Source organism: Sylvia atricapilla, chromosome 5, assembly GCF_009819655.1.
Source record: "Sylvia atricapilla isolate bSylAtr1 chromosome 5, bSylAtr1.pri, whole genome shotgun sequence".
In the NCBI taxonomy this organism is placed as follows: domain Eukaryota; kingdom Metazoa; phylum Chordata; class Aves; order Passeriformes; family Sylviidae; genus Sylvia; species Sylvia atricapilla.
This window is the reverse complement of record NC_089144.1, coordinates 55,813,445-55,833,084: the sequence shown is the minus strand read 5'-3', so window position 1 is coordinate 55,833,084 and position 19,640 is coordinate 55,813,445. Positions and strand designations below refer to the sequence as shown.

The 19,640-nt window shown below is 35.8% G+C and overlaps 1 protein-coding gene across 2 annotated transcripts in view; it reads right to left on the bottom strand.

Annotated features, from left to right (window-relative positions):
• CCDC91 (coiled-coil domain containing 91) overlaps nucleotides 1-19,640 on the bottom strand; it is a 113,385-nt gene that overhangs the window by 42,828 nt on the left and 50,917 nt on the right. For both annotated transcript variants that reach the window (XM_066319568.1, XM_066319567.1), the window contains exons 7-8: nucleotides 18,657-18,734; nucleotides 9,345-9,452 (exon numbers count right to left, since the gene is read on the bottom strand). In XM_066319568.1, coding sequence (XP_066175665.1) covers nucleotides 9,345-9,452; nucleotides 18,657-18,734 — 186 coding nt within the window. The remainder of the gene's footprint in view (nucleotides 1-9,344; nucleotides 9,453-18,656; nucleotides 18,735-19,640) is intronic.

Genomic DNA, 19,640 nt, shown 5'->3' with positions numbered 1-19,640 from the left:
TGTATTTATAGCTAACACAGGATAACAGGAAGTTTTAGGTCCATTTACTTGGCTTGTAGATTTTTGTTCAGCTATAGTAAAGGCCTCTGAACAACAGACCACTGCAGAATTAAAGAACATATCTCTTGGGTTAAATGGCTACAGCTAAGAGCTTTATCTCACAAGCCCTCTCTTTCTCACCAGGAGCTGAAGCCAGACAAAGAGGGGGAATTGAATGAATCTCATTTGCTATTTGCAGTTTCCACAGGTAAGAATTAACAACATGTTCCTCCCTCTCTCAGACAGTATTAAATGAATAATAGAAGAACTTCAAGACTTCAGGTACCACTCTGAGCGTATGCTTGGGAATTATGAACTCCAATTCCCAAGACATGGAGAGGCCACTTTCTCCTGGTAATTGTACATGTCAAGAGCACACTGCTCATGCTTCCAAAAGCAGACATAATAAAAGCTTTCAAGGCAGAGTGATCTGTCTCCTGTAAGGAGGATAATGAGTTCATCAGATCTAATGGTCCTGTGAAAAGTAACCAAGTTCTTCCACGTTTCCTGTGAAAGTTAGGATGGTGACTTAGGAAGCTTTAAATTTGGAAAAAAGCAATTAACCCCTGACAGGGCCCATGAAGTTTTTAAACAGAAGTTGATGAGATGGTTCCTTTCATTAACCAATGATCTAAGAAGCAGAAAACAGGTAGAAAACCAATCTAAACAAACTGGAACTTTGAATCACATTTTGCAACTGCTAATAAACAAATATGCCTTACTGAGTTTAAGTATGAAAATGAAAACTGAAACTGATAAAAAGTGATAGCTACAGAACTGGAAATTCAGTGCATGAATCAGTGAGGGACAAAAATAAGTGTCAGTGAAAGCTGCACTTTGGAGCACCAGGGAAGTTTTCACCCAGTCTAAGTTTCCTAGGCTGCATATTCATACTGTGTGTTTTCTCTAAGTCACAGCAAAGAGTTGAACACTATTTAGAGACACTCAGATCTAAAAAAACCTTTAGTTGAGATAAAACAAATACGACAGCTCTTTACTACATTGCTTTACCCGATTTCCACAGCCTAGCACTCTCTCGTAGACTTCTTTCCAACAAAGCTGTAACTGACCTCCTCATTTTCCTTAGACAGGGAGAATAGGGTTAAGCATGCAAAATTCTAAGTTGTAAAAATTCGGAAGAGCAAATTGTCTCATGACCTGATGGCCCAGTAAAACATAGGAAAGAGATTTCCAAAAAAAAAAAAAAAAGAAAGAATAGAAGAAAACCTCAAACTTTTCTACAAAGTGGTATTCCAGTGTAGACAAACACTAGTATTTCTACCCTACCCTCTGGAAAGTAGCATGAGAGGGTCAAGAAGAGTCTTGTGAAAATTAGCTTAAAACAAAAGGCATTCAAAAATAGGTTATAATGTTTTCCTCCCTGCAAGAAGTTCTCTAGGCAATGGTTCCAAATGAAAATCGTTTGATGTAGATTCAAATATAAATACAGAGGTCCTGTGGTTTTTCTTGATTCCTGTAAAAAAGAAATCAAAAAAATCTTTCTTTTTTTCCTGGAATGTGAGTCAGAGAAGACATTGTAAACAGATTTAATCACAATAGCAACTAGTCAGTCTTTTCTGTTATTTTTATACATTAAATTTATTTCTGAAGAATCGTGAAATTTTCCTTTCAGGTAAGCAGAATTTGAAGGATAACATAGAAGATATTACACTCATTCTGTATGAGATGAGCTCCTTTACAGATAAAATGATGCATTAAACCTATCAATAACTAATTCTAACTTAGTGCAGTTATAATTCCTTTCCTATTCTTATTAATCCTAAACTCCAAATTTAAAGCCAAATAAAAAACTGGGTGTCCTGCATGAATTGAAATGTTTTTTTTAAAAAACAGTTTCTTTCTGAGTCCTGTACTGTTTCATTTAAAAGGAAATGTGTACAGGAATTCATCCACAAATAAAAGTGCGTTTCTTTTGCCATAATAATGGACATCCAATTTATGTTTCTGCAGATTTTTTCCTTCTCAATATTGAGTACATTGTTATGCATGGATCACCAAATCTGGCAGGGTTAAATTAATTTTGTTAGCTGCTATTCATAGATTATGTAAAATAGTCAGTTAGATAACAATTCAAAAATAAAACAGCAAAGAACATCATGGAACAATTGAAGTTGGTATGATAATCCTAACACTAAACAGGAAGAAGAGGCCTTGCATTAACTGGTGTATCACTGTTTCCATCTTCCACAGATCTTTCATCTAAGGAATCGTCACACACTAAAGAAATGATACTTAGAACCTTCTTTTAATGCCATCATTATCAAAACCAGTATATTGAGACATTCATATACCTAATTCACCCTAAGTGAAAGACCAGTTTTCCTTTTAACAAGTATCTACTTGTTAAAAGTAGAATTTTTTTAATGTAATGAAACTGCATTGTAGTTAATTGCTTAATGGAAAAAAACCCCAATAATGTCATCTACAATACTGGGGGTTTTTTGTACCTTCATAACATATGGACATAGAACCATCCACCTCCTTCAAGACTTGGGGAAAATTATCTTCAGGAACATTTAGTAAATGTTTCAGCACTTCACTCACCAGCACAGAAAATAAAACACTGGATGGGGCTTTTTAAGAATTCGACACTTCAAATCTGTTCACCTATTTTAAAAGAAACCTTCTTAACTCACAACGTTCTACTTTTATTTCTGTCTCTCGTGAAAGGATCTAACAGTAGGAAGAAATAACACAGGTCATAGGAAACATGAGAGGAAGGGTGACGTAACAAAAATACATCATGATTTTGTAATGTTATCAAAATATTCCTATTTCTACATCCTATTCAAAATATTATCCTGAGGAAAAATGCGACCTTAATAAAACAATAATTACGGTTTTCTGCTCCTCTAAATGAGGCCGTCTACATTTAACAGCATTTTCTTTTATACTGCACCTTTTCTTCAGCCCTGCTAAGCTCTGCCTAAGTCAAATGACAAGAAGTGGTAATTGTAACTGGTTTCTTACACTGTCCTCACTATCTGTGGCATCTCAGTGTTTGGCAGTGCAAGGTGGAAAATCTGTCTGGAGAATTCCAACATCTGGTACATATTTCCACTTCCTCAAATTATAACTTATTACTGCATGGTTGAACTGTATCTTTTTGCCAGTTTGAGGTCCAAGTGTCTAAAAGAGAGGCAAAGCTTTTCCAAGAGACAGCTTGGGAATCAGCAAAACATTATTACATGAGAAAAGCTAGAACAATGTAAATATAAAGAAAAATTATAATAGAGGCAATAAATTAACTAAGGACAGGCTTGGACTCAAGGTTCCACTCAGCAGCATACAGTGAATGCACAAACTGTATTATTTGAGGCACATCAGAGGATTAAATTAGGTTTAATTTTGCTGCATACGTACTTCATTGTTTTTGTAAGTAAAGTAGGAAGATATATAAAGGCATCTAATAATGAAAATACTTTTCTTGGAAAGTGTACATAGTAATAGAGACCATTAAAAACCCAACACACTTCAAGCTCCTGGGGATACAAAGATAAGTAACTTTATAAAAATGTGACACTAATAAAAAAGTGTCAATTACTTCTATTTTGTGATCTAATTCATTTCCCAGCCCATATGAGTTCTCCACAAATTGCTCCATTTATCAGGAAGAAATAAAGGAAATGAACTCCTTAAATATGACCAATGTAAACAGTAAAATATTCAATAACGGAAAACAGCAAAACAGAACAACCCCCTTTTTTTTTTTTTTAACTACAGCTGACAGAAAAATAACTGAGGAGAAAAATCTTTCTATATTACTTAGCTGTTCAGAATACTGACAGGAGTTGAATTCCTAACAAGCAGCGAAGGTTTGAGGATAACAAGTTATATAAGCAAAAGAGAGAAAGAAAAAAAAAGTCACTCTAAAGAGCTACTTTCAAGTGCCACTTGACAAATCCAAGGAAGCAAATGTAATTTCCAAGTAAGATTTTTGGTGGAGATGCTAAAAGTATCCTGGCTGAATTGACAGTGCAAAGGGACCACAAAATCAACTTCCAACTAGCATGTGAGAGTGGGCATATTGAAATCAGGTCAGAAAACTCTGGCAAGGGTTTATATTTAACAAACACCACCAAGCAGTTATGACTGTTATCAGATTTTTCATGGAATGACAGAATCACAGACTGGGTCAAGCTGGAAGGGACCACAGTGGGTCATCTGGTCCCACTTCCCTGCTTGAGCAGGATAAATCCTGAAAAAAAATTTTAGAATTTAAGTGAAACAACAAGCAAACAAACAAAAAGCCATTCCAGCAGGAAATGGCTGATTCTTGCTCTTTTCAATTCTCTCTATACACATGGAAATCAAGGAGGTATCAGGAATACAGGAATAAATTTCTCAAATTTGCACAGGACTTGAATCAATCCTTGGGTTTTTGCTCCTTTTAAGTTCTGAGAAAGCACAACTTTGCTCTTGGTGAAAGAGCAGCAGACACAACTAGAAGAAAATTGTGAAAAGACACAACCAGATTAATTACAGGTGAATTACCTGAAAATGTAACAGGAAGGACTGTTTGGAAGTACTTGGTTTTGGATGAAAAAACAAATACTTCTACAGCAGTAAAGTACAAGATTTCTGGGAATTGAGAGAAAATGCCCAAAGAAGCGGACATGGTAAGTACCCTAAATAATTTCCAAACATATCACAGTTGGAATTATTGAACCAGAAAGGTTATGCCCACCGCAGTGTTTGTATTTTCAGTCTCCAAGTCTTCAGGATTACTACTCTCACTGCAAAAATTTGGCCAATGTCTCCTAAAAATGCAAATACTCTCAAGATTCTCAGAATCTAGTTTGCATATGGCTTCTTCAAAATCAGGCATTAAAAAAAAAATTCACAATGACTACCATCAGATGGGAAAAACACAAGAGCCTCTTTTGTTTACAAGAGGAGAAAAACATAATCAAAGTTCATAAAATAAGCATTATTAGAGAAACATTTCGAGTAGATATAAAAGCAATAATTTGAAGTCAAAGAAAATTATATCGCCTATATTATATCAGAAACTAAGCTTCTGATTGAAGCAAACATTCTCCCTGGCATACAAACAATCACTGTAGAAGAACAGTACTTCCTACATTTGAAATTTTAGGAGTTGTCAGGAGATATACTGGTACTTTTCACAAAAGGTTATGCAAAACATATCAAAATGATATGTTATCATCAAAATTAATTACCCAAATACTAGAGAAGATAAGATACCAATCACATTCCAGCAGTTTGTGACTATTGTCACATCAGTTTTCTGCGTGTCCACAGATTGTTCTTGAAAGCATCATAAACTCTGAAAGATGAGCTCCAGCCAATGGAACTTTTATTCTGACTGACCTTTCAGCAATTGTTTTCATGTTGAAGATCAACCAGTACCTCTCTGAGTGAGTCTCAAAGAGACAAAAGATTTCATGCAACAGATTTTGAACTACTGTTTATGACACAAATGGCAGCCAACATCATGACAGAGTGGAAAAAGCATTTAAGACGTGGGGAATAGAGTAGAGTGGAAAAAGCATTAAAGACATTTAACTCTAGTTGTCTTAAATGCTGTAGCATCTACAAATATGAGACATGTTTCACACACATGAAATCATCATGAAAAATAACTGCTGTAGATATTTAAGATTTTATTTTATCTTAATACACAGATCACTGACTGTTTCAGGAAGAATATGAAAATAAACCTTGCTACAGACAAATTTTAACACCATCTGCCTTGATTGAATATTAGGAGAAATTTCTGATCATGAAAAAAAATCTATTCAAAAGTTTGTTGATTATGCTTTTCAGCATATTTTTTCACACAGCACATGAGTAAAACCCCAAGATCACAGTTGGTGTTCATTTTCAGAAGGCAACATCAAAGGTTTCTGTCTCAGAAAAAGATGAGGATGAAATTTGTGATTTTCCAACTTGCAGAGAACTTATATATATGTTTTCCACTAGCATTTTCTGATATCAAATTATAAAAAAGTAAAACTGACAAGCATAGCTTTCCTAAATATTCAGTAGATGATATGACTAATTTCTGTCACTGAGAAAAATAGTTTTCTTTGTCCTGTTCATTGATGGAGGACACCATGACACTGGTGTCCCTGAATGTGCCACAAGAATGCCTGGTTTGGTTTTTGAAATGTTGACATCAGGAAATCACAGAATGGTCTGGGTTGGAACTTTGGAGGCCATCTGGTTCCAACCCTATGCATGGACAAGGACACCTTCCACTGTCCCAGGTTGCTCGGAGCCCCATCCAACCTGGCCTTGGACACTGCCAGGGATGGGGCAGCCACAGCTGCTCTGGGAAACCTGTGCCAGGGCCTCACCATCCTCACAGGGAACAATTTCTTCCTCATATCCAATCTAACCCAACTCTCTGCCAGTGTGAAGTCATTGCCCCTTGTCCTGTCACTCCAGGCCCTTGTCCAGAGTCTCTCTCCATCTTTCCTGTGGGCTCCCCTCAGGCACTGCAAGGCCACAGTGAGGTCACCCCAAAGCCTTCTCCTCTCCAGGCTGAGCAATCCCAATTCCCTCAGCCTTTCCTCCCAGCAGAGCTGCTCCATCCCTGTGATGCCCTTGGTGTCCCTGCTCTGGCTCCAGCAGCCCCCTGTCCTTCCTGTGCTGGGATCCCAGAGCTGCAGGCAGCTCTGCAGGTGGGGTCTCACCTGAGCAGTGGGACAGAGGAGTTCAGGCTCCCCGTGCTTAACCGTTCAGCTCCTCCCGTGCTCCCCACACAACTTTGGATATGGAAATGTATTTCCTTGAAAAAACCAGCAGCCCTAAAGGCTGTCACCTGGAATGGAACCATTCCAGTGATCATCATCCAGGGATGCTACCTACAGCAAGGCAGTTTGCTGACAAGGCTGACACATAATGATCAAATATCTACTGCAGGTATTGTTCCACTGGAAACTGGGATAGGATCATGCAATACGGTCTTCTGCTTCTTTCCCTACCCTGGAAAACACAGCCTTGTACACTGAACGTTATCAGCAGGAGAGCATCACTCTGGACAGGATTTTAACCTGCATCTCCACCTGATAAAATTAAGTTTCCAAATCAGAAACTTCAATAAACTCTAACAAAAAGTTAAAGATAAACAGAGAAAAACAGCCTTTCTTCCATCTCAAAGGCACTTTTGTGAGAGAGGGGCATGGGAATTTAGCGGGGGAACCAGGAGTAAGTAGAAAACATAAGAAAGGAGTTATCGTGAGATAATCTTGATTGTGTGGAACTGGAAATAAAACAGCAGAAAATTTAAAAGGAATGGCAAACAAGCACAAAAAACTATGTGGTTTGACAGTTTTACACAGGCTTAAAACTTTGGAGGCAAAATACTACTTATAAGGCAAGATTATTAGAAGGGAACAAAAAAAAGGAATTGATTTTTGTGCTGAATGTATACTTGCACGGTGTGATTACTGCTGCACCAAAAAAATTCTTTACAGTGATACAAGCACTCATAAATCTCCATGTAAAGATGGCTATGCATGTACAATCCTGTAATACAAAAGAGCAATGAAATCTGTGTATAAATATCAGCAACAATTCCACCAAACTCAACTGCTAGCACATAACAAAACCATTTGAAGAAAAAGAAGTGTGAAAATAAACACGAAAACATACATTTAAGAATAGATGTGTTCAAAAAGAATAAAAAACATACCACCCATTTCTCGGGTCTTTCAACAAAGTATTATGAGTAAAATGTGCCAGTAAAAATCATATTTAATTAAACCTGATAGCTCAACCACAAGCACCCACACTTGTCTATTTGATTAGGCTTCAAAATCCCAGTTTTACACTACAATTAGAGGTGAAAAACCTCAGCTGTATTGAATGAGAAATGGCATGAAAGTTAGTGAAGAAAATTTACACTTTTTCTGGGTGGTAAATGCAGACATGATGTGAACTGGGCACCACTCTCCTGTCCCATGACCAAGAACAGTTCTTTACATTGTTGGATTCTCCCCAGGTAAATCTGAACCTCTTCAACAGGTTTCTACACTTCTGTCCCATTTCTGGGGTTTTGATGCAAATCTGATTGATCACAGGTGTAAGTTACTGCTCAGTCTATAAGAACAATCTCAAAAAATCTTCCTATGATATTTCTGTATTTCATGAGGTTCATTCAGAAAGTAATATCAAGTTAGCAAAGGATATGTTCATTTCAAAAACAGAAAACATTTTTTTTTAAAAAATTCATTTTTACTTGCTCTTAGACAGAGCTTTATAGCAAGTATTAAATAACTGCAATTCTATGCAATAACCTCACTCATGATGCAATCAATTTCTCCACATTATGGCATCTTTCATACTGTTTAGACAGATGTTTATATATTTAACACACATTTGCACTAGGTGTGAATTGATATGGTCAGAACAATCAAATGGTCATAAAACACTTCAGGAAATGGTGGAGTCATTTGAGGGGACCTTTGATATATTTAGGTCTAAGATACTCCACAAAAATAAATTTTAAAAAATTTCCTTTGTATTTTTTGCAGAAATGTTGCTAACAATACTTAAAAGGTAACGTAGTTGCAATATGAATGACTCCAGGGGGCTATTAACAAATTAATTCTTGGTTTTTAAACTTCCATACTTATGGTCATTATTATTTTGATTCAAGAGATGTACTTCAGTGAAACCAAGAGGTTATTGATAACCAATCAGGTAGACACTGTTCACATACTCATGACTAATTGCTCTAATCTCAAATACTTGCTATGCAGTGTGCTTTTACTCAAGTCATGCTATATGAGATAATTTTTATATATATGGTTTTTTTTTCCTAGATATTATATAACTCCTCATAGCGTTTAATTTTTAGGTAAGATTTCTGTGAAGCAAAAAAAGGTGTGGACAACACATTTTTGTCTATCATCTAAGAACCACCTCAAAATCTGGACCAAAAATTCATGCAAACCCACACAATCAAATCCCGCATTTAACTACATAAAATAAAAATAATTAAATGGCTACTCCAAGACCACAGAAAATGGCAGCTGTTAAGAAGTAAGTATTAAGTCGCTCTGAGACTTTTCTCAGTGCTACACTCTCCTTGAATCTGTTCTAAGCCGGCTCCAGCATTATAGAACATATTTGATCCCAACAGATGAAGACTCCTTATTTTTAGATACTTTTGTTTAGTGGCATGCTGAGGAAACAAGGTGAGAGACTAATCATTTTCCCAGGGGATCATATATGTTTATACTTTTTTTCAAACATGAAAGAGTTGAAACTAAAAGGAAACCGTGGAAATTCTTGCATGTGTACATCCATACCTGAGCATCAAGGAGCTCTTCACATTTGTGAGAATGCTTTTCAATGGTTAATATATACTGCTTTTCAATAGCTGCTTCTTGCTGCTGAACTGTAGATTGTAGCAGTGCCTGAAAAAAATAAGGGCACAAAATACTCAACAAAGATATAACTGGGATGTTTATTGGTAACTGCTGATCCACTAAGACTCATCTACAACTAGAATGTGGAATGCTGTTATAAATTTGGAATGTGCAATGATTAAAGTACCTTTCTATGTAACACTACCTTGTTTTCAGTCAGGACTAACATTTTTTGGATCTCGGATTTCTTATACAGTCTGCCTAAAAGACAGCAGCATACAGAAGATAGAGGGAGAGTATTTCTGTTAAATATACCCAGTTTAGTGGGACCACACAAGAAGAGGAGCATATGAAAGCTGCTGAAGAGAAAAAAAAATAATAAAAAAAAAAAGCCAGACATATTTCCCTGGCTGACAAAACTCCACATCCTCTCGGCACTGTGTAAGATCCCATGGGCCAAGCATGATCTTCAGAACCACAAGTCAAGTAAAAGCAGATGGAAATTCTGAGTAACATAAAACATAAAAGAATGCCCCCCCAGAATGTTCACACTTGAATGTGAAGCAGTGGAAGTCGAAGTGTGGAAAGTCAAAGTACCAAGGCAGTAACAAACAGCTGATGGGAGTAGGAGTTGTGAGTGTGTGAGCACGTGTTTGTGCAAATGCCTGAACTCACACACTCTTGGCTAAGCCCTGCAGAACCTCCAGCATCTGAATGCAGAAAGAGAAATAAAACACTTGAAGATATGTGGAGAAACCAAATCATCATTTGGAGAATTATGCTCAGGTTTCCTTAAACAATGATGGTAGCTAAACATTTACTTGGCTCATGTGATTTAAGCCTTTTCCCCCAATAGAACAAAGTCTTTATGCTACTTTCCAAATGTTCATCGGGCTATTTATGCACAATGTACCAAACTATTCTAAACTAGTAATCAATATACTGAAGTAGTCAAAATGACTGGGTAAGTTAAAACAGACATGACTTTTACAGAAAACAGACCTTTGGCCCAAATGCAGACAATGAAAAATATTCCCCATCTTTCAAACAATCTTTATTTTAGAGATATATTTACTTTATGGAACATAACACACACATCAAATAAAATTCTGAATACTTTTAAAAAAAACCCAATAATGTATAAAAAAGATAAAATCTTCTGACAATTTTTGAATTACCTTTCCAAATTTTCCACTAGCTATCCTCTTGTGCCAAAATTGCTTTTCTTCAGTAATGCTGTAGCATGGTAGCAGTTCTCAGCACAAGTTCAGCGATTAAAAAGGTTAAAACTTGTGCTTAATCAAAGTGTAAGACTACATTTACTGGTGTTTGCAGGGGATTTAGCAAACCGTAAGTTTACTTCCAAAAAAGTCAATTTATTTCTAACCTAAATTGTTTCATTCATGGAAATTCCAGCACTTAGAAAAACTGAACCCTCAAAAAAGTATAACCTTTGTACATGAATCTTTATACTCTGAATAAATTAGAATAGTTACATATCATTGGTAAAAATTAAGCCTGGACCATGGGATTTTTTTTTTTTTTTTTTTTTTTTTTGCTTAAACTATTGTAGCAAGAAATGTTTCATGTAACTGGTACAAAAGAAAATAAAATAATTCTGTTCTTTGTGAATACAGTAACAGAGTGGTCATTAGGCTGCCATGGCATTTCTCAGACAGTTTCTTGCTCATGCCAAGGGTTGAGTCACCTTACGCACTTTGCTGTGCAAACTTCACTGGCAACTGTTAAAATTCTATTAAATGGTATAAAGAACTTTCAGTTTTCAAGGAAATAATTATTATTCATTGGATGGCATGTAGAAGCTGTTAAATTTTTAAAATTAACTTATTACTACTATTTTTCTTTAGAAAACACATGAAATTCCAATTCAGAAACAAAAGTCTTGTGTGGGAGGCTTTTTTGTGTATTCCTTTTCTGTCATACACACTATTAACCCAGTTTAAATAATACCACAGGGCTGATGCTATATTTGACTGTTCCACTAGTTGGCCAAGTAAGGAGAAAGAGAGAAAAATCTCCCTATGTAGCACAGTACTACAGGTTTCTCAGTGGGAAATACAGCACAGAGGTGTGATACCCATCAAAAGCTCTGGGAAATTTCAAGATAATGAACTACTCAAATATAATAATTAAAAAAAATAATTTACCAATTAGCTTATTTGCTAAACTGAAAAACACATTTAGCTACTTGATGTTCAGTATCTTTAATCTTATAGTTACAGCTACAATGACACCAAAAGTCTTTTGATTAATTGCTATTCTGGGCAAATACTCTTATTACTGCTGAAATACCACTTTCCTCCTTAATTACCTTAGGAGGTGATATTAATTATGCTGCTGGGCTGACATGCCATAAACCTAAGGCCAGTGATCCAATACCAAACTGGAATTCTTGAAACAATCTCCCTTTGATGGAATAATTTCAAGTAAGGTTACAGCAGGATGTAGCCTATAGCATGAAGTCAAGGGTAGGATTTCAATATAAGCTCTCTTGTTAATAATTTTACCTTTTATGAACTGTGCAATGAACTTCCTTGAACACTGGTTGGGAAGGTCATCACAGGATCACAGGATCATAGGATCATAGGATTTTAAGGGTTGGAAGGGACCTTAAAGATTATACAGTACCAAATCCCTGCTATAGGCAGGGAAACCTTCCACTAGACCAGGTGGCCCAGAGCCCCATCCAACCTGGCTTCTTCCCCACTTTCTGATCTCTCTACTAACAACAACAACAACAAAAAAGCCTGTCAGAGAATTGATCCTGCTTTTCCTTCAATAACCAAAACTTTGTGGTGGCTTCTGACAGAATAGAGAGGCTGAAACCCCTTAAGTTTTCTACAGTCTTCATTTAAGTTTGATATATGATGCATTATGAAAAACATTATTTCCTCAAAAATTTTTATTTTCCTTATAAAAATCCTCACACATCTAAATGACTGTACAAAATATTTTTAAATTAAACTAGGTAAACTAAGTAAAATAGTCTGAACCCCTGTTTGAGCTCAGATAAAGAACTAACCTCAGCTTTAAGTTTCATACACTGGAACAATCTTAGAAGACCTTGAGCTGAAAGTAAATCCAAGTATCATAATAAGACCCATGATCATCCTGGGGGGGTTCTTAAGGGAATACACATTTATTACATGTTCTAGTAGTGGTCAGAGTATTTAGTCCTGGAATGGACACTACCTGGAGAACAGCATTCCTGTGTACAGACTAGGGACTGATAAACTGCACTGTGCCCAACGTGAGAAGAAAAGCTTAAAACCACAAATGACCACAACACTTCATCCTGTATTTCTAGTGTGTTATGTCCTGAGTACCAGATTATCTCCAATATTCCTCCTCATACTTAAAAAGGCAAAAGGGCAATAACTATGGTTTTGCCAAAAGTGTAACACAGACATGCCAGACTATATTTCATACAAACTTACTTGCACAGTCCTAGTGCATAATGTATTCATTCTACTGGCAATAGAACCACAGCTACTTGCCTAGACAGAATTTGTTGTAAAGCCAGAAGCTAGAATTTATGAGAAACCCTATTGAATTAAACAGCCCAAATACAGACTGTTATCCTCAGTTCTTCCCAAATTCCCTAAGAGTAACAAATTGCCAACCCCCTTTCTTTCAACTCCTCCTCTTTATAATACGAAACAGTTATTTGGAATAAAGGCAACAGGAAAAACAAAGCAAAGGTAATTATCCTCTCCTATCTCTTCTAAAGAAAATTTAAAAGCAATTCTGACCCATGTAAAACACAGGCTTCCCAGATGCAAAGCATTGTTTGAAAACACTAAAACTACTCATATGTAACATCAGTATGAAATACAAATCATAGTGTACAATTTGCTGGGTTATGTTTCAGAGTAATTCTTATAAGCACTGTATCAAAAGCCTTAATCAATCCAAAAGAACATCCTGCTCAAGCATCAGCGGCTTCTTTAAGTAGCTAAACAGAAGCCAGTACATCAAACTACTTCTTTACTTCAAAATTGCTGAGTCAGGATGACCAAAACAAGTCATCTTTAAAAATAAAAGTTACTAATGAGAAGTTACCACATTGCTTCAAACATACAAACTGTATTAAATACAGCAATAGTACTAAAAGAATTTTTATGCTTTATAGCATTAGACAATGATTCATCTAATTCAGCATCCTGTCTCCACCATTTAATTACTTTCTACTACTTAATTTAAGGGTGAAATGCAATTAACCAACTGCAGAATGATAAAACAGAGCAGAGGACACAATGCAAATTCTTTCCTGACCCGTGGAAAAGACACATTTACTTAATAAAACACAGTATTTGACAAGTTATGTTTTAATTCAGCTATTAGCTACGACAGAGATGATACAAATGAAACTATTTAAAAGATTTCTGAAATCTTTTCAAAAGAATTAACTTTATCCACTTCAGCCCAAAATACTACACGTTTTCATGACTGGGAACATGTCCTGTTAGGTACTATGGAATAAGAGGGGTTAAATACCACAAAGAGCTACTGCATTTTTTGCAGTGATATAAAAAATTCAGTTTTATATTCAGCTGCTTATGGTTGAAACTGTTTTGATCCATACCAGTAAGGATCAACAACTTACAGTGTGAATACCATGCTGGGTTTATCTAGATAGCTCAGTTTTACTGGTATGGGAGTGTAAAAATTTATTTTCCACAAAATACTGTTCTCATGGACTCCTGCCAGAAACAAACTGCAAACTCACTCTTAATTTTCTATTAACCTTCCTATTTTTATAAAATTTACAGAATTCAATATCTAATGTATCATTCTGTAGTGAGAAGCACATACACAACTCATCGTTACTAGAAGGGGAGGGAGAGATTCCTTGCAATTTTTATAATTGCTTTCAAAACATAAAGGCTATTTAATCAATGCTAAAATAGTTTTGATAGCCAAATCTCTGAAAGTATGGGACAAAATTGCACCTCACTTTTATCGGAATTCTGTAGAGAGACTTCCACAGTAGCATCTCTGTAGTACAGAACTATTCCTATACTGTAAAATCCCAAGGAATCTCTCCTTTTCCAGCCATCAGCTCTCCATGAGAAAAAAACAATGTTGTTATATATTCGAGGATCACTTGAATTCTAGTGTGACTTGCACATGAGCAAGCATAGAAGTTGGAAGTGAAATATAAGCCCTTGCAAAAATTTTGGGTTTGTCCTTTTATTCATGTGTCAGGCCTTTCTGAGCCAGGATGTCAACTTGGAAACTTAATAGGCTAAGCTGATGTTTTAAAGAGCTGAGAACTGGCCACATTTCAGAGCTTTCTCTCACTAGGGATAAACTATGTCTAAAAACAGATATCCTGATTCTAGATTAACTTCTTTTGTAATGAAATCCTTTAAAATTTCCTTTGTTTACTAGAGGGTAATTTTTCAGTTCAGAGGTGTATTATTGACACAAATATATTTGAAAGAAAATCTGATGGCCCCCACATATCCCCATGTGCTTTGAAAACCAGTCTGTTCTTACATTCTTAAAATCTGAAAAAACTCCACCACCCTAGACTGAAAGCTGATGGACAAAACTCTTACTGCAGCAAGGGCTGGGAAGAACTTTTCACCTTGGAGTTAATTTCTATAAAGAGAACATCTGATAAATGCAGGTTCTCTTTTAGAACATTATTAATTGCATAAAATAATCTAAGGAAACAAAACCCATCAAACAAATACACCTGCCTGTAACCTCATATTCTTTAATTCTTACATTAGAGGATATCTTATATGATGAGAAATAAAACAGGTTAAAACTATTAACTCATCTATTTACAAAACTGTGACAATTTCAGAACAAAAGCTTGACTAAACAAGCACAGGAGAAATTTTTATGTTGCTTGTGGTAAATATCTTAAGATGTGATGTGATCCCACAAGCATAACTTCCAAGATCCACATTTACTTTTCTTTACCATGGTTAATTACCAGGGATAAAAGTTTAAAACAACAATGACATGAAAGACAGAAATTAAATAAAATTAGGTAAACATGAGAAGGGGAAACTTGGCCTACACAGAACACTGAGTTAATTTTTAATTTGCTTTCTTGTGGTTTTTTAATACAAATTTCGTGACTATGTTGTAGATGGTTTATTTGTTGTAATGAAGATTAGAATGTGAGATGCTTAACAATGGCCAAGGCTTTTGAGGCTTTGTGCTACAAAACACCTAATGGTCTCTATTAATGGATTTCCCAACACATTCAACAAGTGAACATTCCAAAGACAACTGAATTTAATTCTAAGGGCTTTGCTATATCCAGGTCCTTGAAAATAGGTTGTTTAATATTTGACTTCTTGTGTAAGCTGCATTTTCAGTACTGCTGCCATATTAAGAAGGACCAGTCAGGAGTAGGAATTGAGAGAGTTTGTCTTCAAACTTGAGTACCTGGTCTGCCCAGGGATACCACACTAGTGAGAGTTCACTAGTGCGGAGAAATACTGTCCCTTCTACAACAAGTCAGTCCCCAAAATATAGGAAAAGGACTAGAAGGAAGTTTAAGCCATTTAAGGAAGATACAGCAACAGTAACAGAGGTCTGCTGCAGTACATCTGCAAGGAGTGGAATTAGCTCTGAATGGAAGAAAACTGATTTTCTGGTTACCACCTTGGCAGCCTTGTACAGAGAAGCCACGAAATAGCAACTCTCTTTTCCTTTGTAAACCAAAAGGAAGGCACGTTCACAAATCCATCAGCAATAACACTTATCTATGCCAGGAATACAGAAAAGACAGATCAGTCAGCTTTCTTCCACTGTTGTTCCACTTAAGGTTTCAGTACCTAAGTGACAGGATTTGGGGTTTGAGGCATTCTGGGGATTATTTCTGGGGCTAAGGATGAACTGCTCATATTTTTACAAGCTATCCTTAAACAACCCATGTTGGGTATTTTTATAATGTTAAATGTTTAACAACATTTGACTCATTTACTTAAGAAAAAAAGTATCTTAGCCCTGCTCCATATTGAAATACTCACAATGAATTAACATTTTAAAAGAATCCATGAGATAATTTTCTCAAACAAAGCTACAGAACAGTTTTTGCCTTCACTGAATTCCCTGATGATTCAGTGTTACTTTATTTAAAGTACATGGCAAAGGGTTACAAGAAAGGTATTCAAGTATAAGCAACCAACCAAAACATGTTTGGGTTTTTTTAAACCTAGCAATCCTTTTTGATTTTTCTTGCTACCCTGATGAATAGGTCACCTCATGTTTGCAGACAGGGTTGATTACAGTCATTTACTCAGAGCTTGGCATATCTGATATTATTCCTCATCAGTGTTCAACTAACCACACAAGGCAACAGGAAGGCTTGTATGAGGTATATTCATGTAATGGTTCCCTGGTATTAAAGAGTGACTTTATGTAACTTGAATATAAACATGTAATGAGAAATAATACACTCAATATAAACATTGTTTAGAAACACAAGGCTCAATTAACTCCCTAATCTTTTGTGCCAAATCACTGAAACTGATAAACATAAATCTTTTTTTTTCCAGAAGGCATATCAGATCTGCCCAGCTACTGCTGACTGGTAAAATAGCTTTAGAAAGTGATTATGGCACATAAATATATCCCTCTACCCAACTACACAGGAAGAAATTATTCCTTTAAAGGGCCAGTATAACCCATGCAGACTTCTTCTTTAGTTCACACAAATCGAATAAAATGGTGAAAAATTACACCTCGAAAATATTCATTAAACATTATAAAATGAAATAATGAAGTAAAATGAAGTAATGAAAACTTTCATTAAACATTATAAAATTGTTTGATTTCACAATTTGCTTATATTTCAGAACTAAAAAGAAGTAAACATAAGTGCAGCAATTACCAAAAGCTCACAAGCTTTTTCAAAATGTAAGTTTTCACAGGAACAGCCAGAAATATTTCACACATATCTAGAACAAAATTGAAACTAAAAATGCTGCCATTGAAGATGGTCAGTGGCACACCCGAAGGTGCACACTCCAAATAAAACTCCCTTCTGAGAATTTCTAAGGCAAAGGGGTCCTTAATGAAGTAAGGGAAGAGAAGCACAATAATTCTCCCCCAGAAATGAAATGAGAGAGGCATGGAGAAGTGGGACACCACCAGTGGCCATGTTTTAGTTTTCTCAGGAATGGAAAAATTTTGAAAATCTTTTCTGGAAAGGTTCAGAATGAAATTAGTATAAGTCATATTGATGGAGACAGACATATTTCTACAGAGAGCCAATTTCAATTTTAGCTAGAACACTACTAACATTTATTAGCAAAATTATTAAAAGGCTTTCTTATTATCATAAAATTATTAATATTGGAAATGATCTCTAAAATCATGAAATCCAACCCCTAACCCGGCGCTGCTAAGCCCACCACTCAATCTTTCTGCCCTCCATGCCAGATCCTTCTTTGGTTACAAATTACTGCTACCAAACAGTTAAAACCTGAAATTCCCCTTCACTAACTACACTGTAAGATCTGTGTTCTCAGCTCACAGTTGCCTACTGGGTCTTGAGTTTCTCTTTTCATTTTCAAAACCAGCCTTCATTTCCATTTTCCATTATCAGTTTTCTTCCTGCCAGATCTGTTTTAAGTCTAAACAGAATTTTTAGCTTTACCTTCTCCTCCTAACTTGGTTCAGTTTTTGTCCTTTGTGTGTTTCTTACTCAATGGTTTCCGTAACAGAACAAAAGACACAGATTTATGCTCCATGGTACCATCCAGTTCTTTCCCTCTCTGACGGGGGGGAAGCTGGACAGGAACTAAAACATGAAAGAACTACAGATTCAGCTTTATTTCATCCATAACTTCCTCCCTTAGTGCTGTGCAGATAAAAACCTGCTGAACTGCTTTGTGATGTTGCTTTCCTGCAAGTGCAGCTCTGGAGACTGAGGAGGTCCAAAATGTGGATTTGTGATAAACAATCCAACTCAAAGTTTACCACAACTGACTGAGAATTTTGGGTTTGTTCTGGGTTTAAGTTTCCTTACTGAAAGTGGCTAACCAACTTTATCTGAAGTTTTCCAAAGTGCAGACTGGGAAAACATGTCATGCAAAATTTCAGACCAAACAATCTAAATTGAAAGCAACAGAAAAGACAGTGAGAGAGGTCGAGCAATCAGCACAAGCAGTACTAATAATTGTGCACGGCAGGCAGTCATCCTATTCACTATTACAATAACACTATTTGGAAATTGTGTTAGCTTGGCAACTCATTTACCTTGAATTCTTCAACAATAATAGTTAAGGCTTCATGTCCAGCTTTTCTCATGTCTTCTAATTCCTGCTTATGCTTTTCCTGTAGAAAAATACAGAAAACATTATATACAACACAGGCACCTGATACAACTATTTTAATTAGGAGAAAAATAAATAAATAGCAATTGTTTTCCTCATTTTTGGTATCTTTCATGAAGAAATGCACACTGCTGGATCTTTTAGATAAGACACATAATAAGACACATATATAATGTATATGAATATGTGTGTGTATACATATATGCTAAATTCAAGTAGGCCCCAGTATTAAACTTTTTTTTTTTTTTTTTTTTTTTTTTTTTTTTTTTTTTTTTTTAACTTTATAGATGCCAGATGATTCTAATTGGTTCTCAATTGTTTTTTACAACTTTCTTTGTTTCTTGGTATACCTGTGGATGGCAGGACTTCCAAATCACCTTCTTGGAAAATGCTATTTACTGCCTCTACCAATAAAAATGTTGAGATGAAGTTTTGAGTTTCCTCAGAAATGCACACCCTTCTCCTAATTACGTGGCCATGGCTCCTCTTTTATCTTATGTTTTATTCATAGGATTCCTGGGAAAGTCTTCTTGCAAAAGACATCCTAAAAAGATTTTTCAAACAAAGCTGCATTGTACACTTATTTTCTGCACAGTTATGTAACAGGAACCTGGAGAGAAACATTCTAGCATTTTTTCCTTTACCTAATAGGAGGGAAATCATTGCTAAGTCTGCAATGTGAACACCTCATTGGATTCTCATCAGCATTTCCCACTTATCAATGAGCAGCATCACTTTTTCCAATCATCTATTAGAAAGAATATGAAAAATATTCCCTCCCGCCTCGTTCTTTGCTTCTGGATCTGTTCTTGTATCAGCTCCTATGGCAGGATGTAGTTTTTTTAACTCTTTTTTTTTTTTTTGTAGTTTTCTTTAACTCATCTTGGATTTAAATTACTGGATTTTC